This window comes from Synchiropus splendidus, chromosome 4 (assembly GCF_027744825.2).
Source record: "Synchiropus splendidus isolate RoL2022-P1 chromosome 4, RoL_Sspl_1.0, whole genome shotgun sequence".
Classification (NCBI taxonomy): Eukaryota; Metazoa; Chordata; class Actinopteri; order Syngnathiformes; family Callionymidae; genus Synchiropus; species Synchiropus splendidus.
The window spans coordinates 21,653,937-21,663,735 of NC_071337.1; the positions used below are offsets into that span (position 1 = coordinate 21,653,937).

Sequence of the window (9,799 nt, forward strand, 5' to 3'; positions counted from 1 at the left end):
CGTCCTTTCGTTGTCATTCAAGTTTTCGTCCTGCAAATGTTCCTGACCACCTTAAAATGTTGCCATAAATCAGTATTACATTTTATTTTATAGAGAGAGTAGAGTATCTAAGTGTATGAAGCATATAATGTATGAATGTAAAATCTGATCGATTGTCACTTATTAATAACTGATAACATGTAACAGATTTTTTTGTTGTTGTAGTATTTAATTAAATTTAAGAGCTTACAACATTTGAAATAATTTAGTTTTTGGCTTTTGTTTTCATTTGTTTAAAAAACAAAGAAGAAATAGTCATAGAAAACACTTTGTCAGTGAAGATGCAAGCGCTACTAAGCACCGCCTTGTTAGATGGCGACGATTGGATATTGCATTCTTGATTGACCATGTTGGAGCTTTATGCTATTGGATAGAATCGCTGGAAGTCACACCCACCCTAACGCGTGACGTCAGGAAAGGACACCTCGTTTTACCGCGAGGTCATTCAGCCTCTCTGAGCCGCCGGTTTCAGCGAAGCAGAGGCGCCATCTTAAGAGTCAGAGTGAGTGTCAGCTTTCTCCTGAAATAACACGCTAAAGACCTTGGAATTACAATGTACGTGTATACTACATACCAGTAGACTTCCCAGATGTGTCAATCTTTTTGTGAACTTTTACTTTTTGTCGTAGCTGATGCAAAGCGGCGTTCCACCTTGTAGCGGTCAAGTTAGCATAACCGCATTTTAGCTTGGCAGCGTAGCATCCCGTGTTTCGTCTGTGCCGTGTTTTTATCTAAAGTAATCTAAAACTGACTAGATAAATCTGACACTAGTAAGACTGCGGTGAATGTGCGTCAGTGACGTTAGGTGTCACACTGTGTAGGAGTTGGGCGGTGAGTGGGGGTCGACTCTGGACGCCGGGTAGCTAACGAGTAGCATACTTGTTGCTCATTGCAGCGCAGCTCCACGACCAGGCAGGACGTCAACATGTATCCGGCCACCTTGACACACATTGCCCGGGCCAATCCATTCAGTGCCCCCCTGTTCAGTCTCCAGAAAGTGGAAGAACCCCAGCAGAGCGTCAGTGGACAGAAGACACGCCGACTAGCAGCTGCTGCGACCGCTGATGGTAAGTATGGTGTTCTTACTGGCAGAATTAGCTTAGCCTAGCCTTGTTGCGGCGATTTATACTGCAATTCATTCAGTGAGATTTTCCATTTCAGCCATATTTAGGTCACTATTGCTGTTGAACTCGAGTTCATGTGATTTCATACGTTTTGATTGAGAAAGCAATGGACTGCTTGCTCTCGGGCCTTTTCGTCGCCGTGGCTGCCTGTGGAGGACAAGGAAGGACAAAGTGTCAACTACTGTCGGCACCACTGCAAAGTCGTTTTTAGCAGCACTTTTCCAGAGGAACAACGTGGCCAACCAAGATAAAGCGTCATTTTGACTTTGCTACAGTTTCCATGTGTGACCCTTAACTTGGGGCGCTTGAAGTCAGAACTGGACATGATCGAGTCGGCAAACCTGTGCGAAAAGTTGTTCATTACAGCTTTAATGTGCAGAGTTTGAGATTATTAACAGTTTGCGTTCAGTGCTGTTTGTGGGATCACACATTTTGACCTTAACTGCAAAACTGAAGATATGGTGTAAGCACTGGCCCATTGAGCTAAAATATTAAGGCTCACCTCTACTCTACATTTGTTAAAATATCAAAACACCATTCGTCCTTCAGATGAATCTTTCTAGTTTAATTGCATTAGTTTCTTTATAGTGATCTTGGATCACTGAGGTGGAGCCCTTTTGTTGTCAGGCTAAACAGATGCTGGAAGACAAGTTGTACCACCTCGTAATTTGCATGCCGATGCATAGCTCTTCAAGTCCTCAACTCAGACATTTCAACTTATAAGTGGGCCCTGGTTTCTTTCCTCAGAGGGCGACAGTTGCGAGTTCGGCTCTCAGAAGTACCTGGTCCTGTGTGGATTTGGTGGCATTCTGAGCTGTGGCACCACACACACAGCCGTTGTTCCCCTTGATCTGGTCAAATGCAGAATGCAGGTCTGTTGATGACTGGTGTTTTTTTTTTTCTTCCAACGGTGCACGCTCCCTACTCGTCACCTTTGTTTTTGCCTTGAAATGCGTTAATTTGCATGGAGATGGTGTCGACCAGTTCGCATCAATCCTTGTGATTAAATGTTTTGAGTGCTCATAACCGCATGATTTTACTCCGGTGGGCCAATGTGGATTCTGATTTTACTCATTTCAACCTTCCATCGTATCACACTCCAATAGCCCCTCGGAAGTGGTACAGGACATGTACCGATGCCACAGAATCTGCCAACTAAAACTGAGACACAAAGAACCGTGTACTATTTAGTGCCGATGGACTTTGTTCACATGCTGATCAATGATCAACATAATAGATGACACTGAACTTTTCATTGATCCAAGGGTAAGAAAATTGTCTGGTTCTGGTCATTTTTCTGTATAAATGTTGTACAATTTGTGTTTTTTTTTTTCAATTCTGATGTATCTTGTGATTACAAATCTATTGGACCACAGTTGTGTCTGCATTCAGATATGGAGTTGCTTTCAATTATTTTTTATGCTGTCAGTTGAAATGACTACTATGCTGAACATTTCTGTGGTCCAATATTTCAACAAGATCACTGAATCATGCAATCATGTCATCAACCCATGTTTTTGTCTAATGATGGTGGCATGTTTGTGGCTGAGCCATGTCATGGTGGAGTCCTTGAAGTGACCCCTTCTTCTAGGGCAGACATGGGCCACGTGCGGCCCTTTGCCTGTACTTCTGCAGCCATAATGAGGTCAGAGTAAAACTACTAAATGACATTGGATATTTTTCATCATTCATTACCTTTTTAAATCTGAATAAATTGAATTTTTAGGTATTTATTTTCTGTTTTTCTTGCCCCATAGCTGATATTCGTATTGAAAGGGCCTTTTATAATGTGTGGCCAAGATGTCCACCACTCATCAGATAATCTGTTAACGATTTATATAATGTACATAAAATGAAATGCTATTCAAGCAAATCACATATTTGATAGATGGCATGGTCTCAATATACTTTTCCCCTATTTAATCTCATCCAATGTAAGTTCGGTTTAAGTCTATTTCCCTTCTGTATTTGACAGCCCCTTACAACAGAGTATATAATGTGGCCCCTTTGAATATGTACTTGCCCCGCCCCCCTGTTCCAGAGGGGACCAAGGTCTCCATGATGTGGCTCTGCTCTGGTGTTGATTATTTTTATCTTGTGTTGCATGTGACCCTGCATGTTGCATGTGTGTCCCCCTCCCCTCTACCACAGAGGTCAGCTGCGAGTTTGGCTCCTCAAAGTATTATGCCCTGTGTGGATTTGGGGGTATCCTGAGCTGTGGCCTCACACACACAGCAGTTGTGCCCCTCGACCTGGTCAAGTGTCGTCTGCAGGTTTGTATGGAAATTAGACACTATGGTAGTATCGAGTCACGAGGTGGCCTGCCAACCTCAAGCTTCCAGTCAAGTGACCGCTTAATTCAAGTGGTCAAAAAAGGCAATGTAAAAAAAAATGTGCCCCCATTTTTGTCAAAATTTTAAATGTAGTACAAATGTTGGCGTCTTACCAAAATTACTTGATTATGGATCTGTAGCATTAAATGGCATTACATTTCACACCTACTCTATATCAACATAGGGACTTTTAACATATATTCAGCTATTCTAAGAAAGATGTCAACTGTTATATGCAAAATTATTGCAGAGGCACACACACACACGTTTCACTTCACTGGAGGACAGCATCTTAAAAGTAAATGTTTCATTCAGTTGGAATTAAACATGACTCATGAGTAATACATGGGCATTATAACCACAGCAAAGGAATGGCACTAGGTTGATTTTAAGTATCCCGTCATATTGACTGCTAGGATTTTGATAAAAAGCATTGCCAAAATTAATGGATGTAGCATAGCTGTGATTTTACTGTTCTAATGTCTATGATGGACATTGGTCAACACAGATCTACTGTATTTTGTTGACGAATAATAGCACAGCCGTGGTGTTAGTTGCCCCCCTGGTGCTGTAAAAAAAGTGGAACAGGAAAATATGTTTTAAGCCTTATGTTTGTGTGAGTGGTGGGAATTACATTAGATGCAAAAAATAGGTTTCCCAAAAAATTTGAGTTCCCTAAGTTTTTAGGAATTTAACTTGCCATTTGTTTCATTGTTGCATTGCTCTTCTCCAGGTGAACCCAGATAAATACAAGAGCATCGGAAATGGATTTGCCGTGACAGTGAGGGAAGATGGCTTCAGGGGACTGGCCAAGGGCTGGGCCCCCACCTTCATCGGCTACTCCATGCAGGGACTGTGCAAGTTCGGCTTCTATGAAGTGTTCAAGATCTTCTATGCTGATCTGCTGGGAGAGGTTGGTGCTCACCGCTTAGTGTCAGTCAAGAGTGTGTGGAAATTAACTTGAATTATTGTGAAACTCACCATGTGACCAACCAATGGTCTAGTTTGGACTTGTCAGCAGAAGGCAGGGTTGGGCAAAGCTGCATAGTTTAACGTGATCAAAGCCCCCACTTACACAATTTTCTGAGTGCTGCAACTTCAACTTTTGCATTGCCTTAGCCGTGTTGCTTTACTAGTTGTGCTTAAACGGAATCCTGCTTTTCTCTGAGCTCTGAAAAAGCAAGTGTTAAAGTGCGCTACCCGTATTTGACAACAGGATGCAGGCACGCGGTGAAGCGGTTTGCTGTCAACCAATTATTGTGGGGTTGCAGTGAATATGCCAAACTGATTGCACTGCATCCCCTCTCCCACTCTGACCGTGCCCTGCATTTAAATGTGTACCATTACTTGCATTGTGAAAACATTCAGCAACTATTTTTCTGACTTTTTCGGCGCTGTGGAAATACAAATTGCAAGACATTTATTTGTTTTTAGTTGTTTGTTAACCCTCTGTTTACAGAAAACAACACTCTGTATATTGCCCAGGTAATTTATTTTTTCCTTGCTTTCGCTCTGCAGGAGAATGCTTATTTGTGGAGGACATCCTTGTACCTGGCCGCCTCCGCTAGTGCAGAGTTCTTTGCCGACATCGCTCTGGCTCCTATGGAGGCTGCTAAAGTCCGAATCCAGACCCAGCCAGGCTATGCCAACACACTGAGGGAGTGTGCCCCTAAGATGTTTGCTGAGGAAGGTCTTTGGGCGTAAGTAACATTTGAGGTGTCATTCAAGGAATGTTTTAGACACGCTCCTTAGATCCACCTCTGGAGGGCGCTGTGCTCTGAGCAGAGCCCCCTCAGCAGCTTTTGTGGCTGTACAGTTGGAGGTGCTTGAGTCATTGGCGTGTGAGATCAGTCTACCTTCTCCCCGGCTCAGCTGCAGTACCTGCAACCCTGTCCACTAGGACGGGGAGTTCCCGGTCCTGTTAGCCAGGGGAGTGGACAGCATTTGTAAAAGTGTGTGTGTGCCTGATACTCTGGTATCTCTTGGGCTGTAAACATTGTTGTCCTATTTTCTTTGCAGCTTCTATAAGGGTGTGGTGCCCCTCTGGATGAGGCAGATCCCCTACACCATGATGAAGTTCGCCTGCTTTGAGAGAACAGTGGAGATGCTCTACAAGTATGTGGTTCCTAAGCCTCGCAGCGAGTGCTCCAAGCCTGAGCAGCTGGTGGTCACATTTGTGGCTGGTTACATCGGTGAGTACCTCAAGTTGCTTTATTCTCACCTTATTTCAGGTAAACTTGAAACAAACATGGCAAGAAGTGAATTGATGGGTCCGAGCACGTTGAAGTCTCACATGGAAATGCACATTGAGACCATTTGTTCTCAGCAGAGTTGATAATCGACAGGCAGTTAAGCAGTTTAAATGAGACTTGAGTGAGTGTGCTCGGGAACATGGCAGCCACCGCACTGTTTGATTTGCATTCAGGAGTAACAGCACCTGTGTTTATTCATTGCGCCCCTTTTATCAATAGGCACTTCTGGTTCACAAAATTAGTCTTTCAATGAAAGCACATATCCTAAAATTTACATTTTCAGCTTTCCAGAATAATTTCAGAGATCTGAAAGAGGGCATGCCTACAAGGGATGATTAAAAAAAATAAACTTTAGGTTCCTACTGGACAAACCAGTCAGTCAATTGAATGTCAGAGCTAGAGTTGTTTAAGAGTAAACTTCTCATTGTTTACGATGTTTGAAAGTGACTGACTGGGTTGCAACAAAGTGTGAGTCTCTTCTGATGGAAACTAGTTATGCATTAATACTTCTTTCTTAATCTCTGACACTTAAAAAAAATAATTTGCAGTTCTAGTGAAAATATGTTGACTGGTTTTGGTGAATTCCGTGTTGCTGATGTGAGTGTGTTCTGTGTGCAGCCGGTGTGTTCTGTGCCATCGTGTCCCACCCTGCTGACTCTGTGGTGTCTGTGCTGAACAAGGAGAAGGGCAGCACTGCTGTTCAGGTGCTTAAGAGACTGGGACCTAAAGGTCAGTACCAACCTTCACTGTTCACTTGCTCCAACACGCTCCTTAGATCCACCTCTGGAGGGCGCTGTGCTCTGAGCAGAGCCCCCTCAGCAGCTTTTGTGGCTGTACAGTTGGAGGTGCTTGAGTCATTGGCGTGTGAGATCAGTCTACCTGCTCCCCAGCTCATCTGCTGCACCAGCAACCCTGTACATTAAGACGGGGAGTTCCTGGTCCTGGTAGCCAGGGGAGCAGACATATATTGTTGCTGTGACACACCTGGACTGGTGGTGCAACGCTGAAAAACTCTAACATGACTGTCTCTCCCCAGGTGTGTGGAAGGGTCTAGTGGCCCGTATCATCATGATCGGTACTCTGACCGCTCTGCAGTGGTTCATCTACGACTCCGTCAAGGTCTACTTCCGTCTGCCCCGCCCCCCTCCCCCTGAGATGCCCGAGTCCCTGAAGAAGAAGCTGGGTCTCACAGAGTAACCCACCACACACCTCCTCCTGCAACCACCTCCACAGTGCACACAGCAGTTTTCTATATTTAAGTCTCCAGCTCCTGCTGCTTCACTGAGCGGGACTGTGCCCCAACGTGTATATTTAAATACAAACGCAAGATGGCGCTGTTGCTCTCAGGCAGACGATATTCCTGTGTAGAAACTCCTGTCTGGTTTTATCAATTCCTGTCATGATAGAATGAATTAAAGAATTCCATGTAAGACACTCACCCTTGTCTCTGTCGTTTCTGATCCATTTGATTCCACTCAAAACTGACCTGCACTCATGTGAGATCGGTACTTTTAATTCTCCATGTGGACTGTACAGACTTCACCACCCAACAGCTCATGATTTTGATGGTGAAATTTAAATGCACGAGTTCTATGAGTGATTTTTTTTTTCAACTTAATTCTCACCCCCTGCACTGTCCGGGTTCAAGAATGTAAGGTCGTCGATGTTAGTTTTTAAGTCCAGCAGATGGTGCTCTCTGTTTACAAACGGCCTGAAACATTTGCGTTCTTGAGTTGTAAAAGAGCGACGTCTATTGGGATCTGACTTTGCCAGCTCATTCCGAGAGACTGCATTCGCCCGTCAAGGTTGAGCACTGAGGTCTCGAGTTTTGGTAATGTACGACTATGAGTCCAGTTGAGTTCCAGTGTGGAAGTCTTCCAATCCAAGTTGACCTCGACTTTATGCTGAATTAGAACTATGTCGTCCTCTTTTTTCCCCAGTACTTCTTCAAGCTTTATGATACAGTTGGAAAGTAGGACGGTGAAAGTGGCCGACTAACTACATTTTGCTCGTCATGCTGACGTCTTTCACAAAATGGTTGAGATTTGGGTCAAGGTCATCGAATCATTCTGCTGCAGCCCTCACTCTCCATTTGTTTCCTCTTTCTGCACCCATCCAGACGTGCTGTTAGAGGGGGGTGTCAGTGGGAATGGAGTCCACTTACGCTGTCATTGGGCTCAGCTGCTGAATAAAACATCTGATTTCCCGGAGACATTTACGTATTTCCTGTTTCGGGGAGCTGATGTCCACCGTTCTGCTGCTGAAGTATCCCTTCTCACTTTCAACTATAATTCATATGTAAACTGAGAACACTCAACAAATGAATCAGAGGGGATTCTCTTATTTTTGTACTTCTAAGATCAACTCACAGCTGTGTTGTAGGAACAGAAGGAACAGAAAATGTCTATACAGGAAGAGAGAGGTATCTTATTCATTATATACAAGTACTTGCCCTCATTAGAAGTTCACAGAATTGTACCATTTTAAACTCTGTTTTGTGATGCTGTTATAACTAATTGTGTGGATGAAGATTTTTGTGTTGTGCTTAATTTGCTGTGGACAATATGACTTCTATACATTTTTTTTGGGGGGGGGGGGGTGGCGGGTGAAAGCAAGGAAAAGTAGCACAAAACAGTACTATCTGAAAAAATAATCAACATACAATAATAAAAAACAATAAAGAACAATAAGAATTCACTAATTCTAAAATACAGAATTCAGGTTTTATCAAAAACTTAACTGATAGAAGTTTGTTAATGTTCTTTTTTTTTTTTTTTTTTTTTTTAATATTCCTTGGCTTGCATCTGGGCGACTCAAAGCTCATCTCCGTTTCCATGCGCACACCAGTGCTGCCTCTGGTCGATTATTATCTGGGTCTGATCATTTGTGAAAATCTCAGTCTCCTCGCCCCAAAGTTATCTCAAAGAGTGTGCAGCATTAGCACTGCGTATGAATGAGGCCAGCACGTTGACAGTGTGAGGCCACTCATGCATTCATCTATTGTCCCTGAAGCTTTGTGTAGAGTTGTGTAGGTCAGTGCTGATCCTGGTCATGTGACGCTCAGAGGCCCAGGGGAGGACTTTCCAATAGCAGTTGTGGACACGTTTGTACTGCCACAACGCAGATGAACAGTTCCTACTCGCCACCTTTTTAAAAACCTGAATGAATCTTGCAAGCTTCCAACTTTTGATTTGGGATGGTTCACTTTTTTTCTTTGCCTCTACTGAGCATAAAACAAGAGTGGTCTCATCTCTGACAACCCAACTGTCGACGCTAAACTTGAATGTGTCTGGAGAACTAGGAGGAAACTCATTCAATCCCACACAAAAGATACCAAAGTTTGTCCATAAGGCAGCAGCACTGACATTTGTCAACTGTTTCAGTCGGACAAAATCTCAAAGTACAAGAAGAAGCGTTTCTTTGGTTGTGTTTTAACAGTGCCTCACAACCTTCTGCCTCATGATCGTGTCGATAATCCATGAATAGAACCAGAGACCCTGTCGTCGCATGCATTTGAGTGAGAGTGAGTCGTTTTTTGCCCAATCACAGATTTTCACTTCCCATGCGCCGTCTGTGACTCTTGCTGAGTCGTTGAGATTCAAAAACAGACAGGTGGATCAGAGGTTAGTGCTGCAGCCCATATTCATATACAGGTTGAAATCCACCTTGAGAGATCTAGTCTGTTATTGTGCGGCACTCTGGTTTCCTCCCACAATCTCAAAACGTACAGAGGTTAATTGATGCTTCTAAGTCACTCATTGGGGCTTCAGCTAATTACACATGGCTTCTTAATAGTTTCATTGTTATTTGTTGTTATGTTGTCAATTGTTGCACACAACTCAGTCACAACTTCTTCTTACTTTCCCCATTTTATTTTTAGGAACAGTGATGTGTGTAGCTGTGTGTGAAGCTCCTTCGGTGTGTTGGTGTGAGGTCCTTTTTCCGTGTAGTTTGTTATTGTCACTCAGTTTTGTGTTACAGTTGTATTTTGGTTTATTTATGTGATCATTCGTGTTACAGTTGTGTGCGTGTACATGTGTATGTAGTGTAC

At 43.4% G+C, this 9,799-nt stretch overlaps 1 protein-coding gene and 2 non-coding genes across 6 annotated transcripts; all 3 read left to right on the plus strand.

Moving 5' to 3' along the window:
- Positions 1 to 444: 444 nt before the first annotated feature.
- On the plus strand, positions 445 to 7,186 carry slc25a3a (solute carrier family 25 member 3a). 4 transcript variants are annotated; one of them, XM_053864022.1, is made up of 8 exons: positions 445 to 541; positions 935 to 1,106; positions 1,911 to 2,035; positions 4,230 to 4,409; positions 5,015 to 5,196; positions 5,516 to 5,688; positions 6,367 to 6,477; positions 6,785 to 7,186. In XM_053864022.1, exons 2-8 carry the CDS (start codon positions 965 to 967, stop codon positions 6,943 to 6,945), a joined length of 1,074 nt encoding a protein of 357 aa, XP_053719997.1. In that variant the 5' UTR covers positions 445 to 541; positions 935 to 964; the 3' UTR covers positions 6,946 to 7,186. The 4 variants fall into 4 exon arrangements, with proteins under 4 accessions (XP_053719997.1, XP_053720001.1, XP_053719999.1 ...); XM_053864026.1 differs by lacking the exon at positions 1,911 to 2,035 and adding an exon at positions 3,315 to 3,436; XM_053864024.1 differs by having other exon boundaries at positions 488 to 594.
- LOC128758273 (small nucleolar RNA SNORA53) lies at positions 5,235 to 5,438 on the plus strand. The gene has a single exon (XR_008414477.1). It is a non-coding gene; the product is annotated as a small nucleolar RNA SNORA53 (small nucleolar RNA).
- On the plus strand, positions 6,510 to 6,713 carry LOC128758272 (small nucleolar RNA SNORA53). The gene has a single exon (XR_008414476.1). It is a non-coding gene; the product is annotated as a small nucleolar RNA SNORA53 (small nucleolar RNA).
- Positions 7,187 to 9,799: the final 2,613 nt, after the last annotated feature.

Bases quoted from the DNA above. Each gene is read 5' to 3' on its own strand.
- slc25a3a (XM_053864022.1), top strand. From the start codon at position 965: ATGTATCCGGCCACCTTGACACACATTGCCCGGGCCAATCCATTCAGT. The intron at 5,689-6,366 runs GTGAGTACCTCA...TTCTGTGTGCAG, and splicing joins ATTTGTGGCTGGTTACATCG to CCGGTGTGTTCTGTGCCATC. The intron at 6,478-6,784 runs GTCAGTACCAAC...GTCTCTCCCCAG, and splicing joins TAAGAGACTGGGACCTAAAG to GTGTGTGGAAGGGTCTAGTG.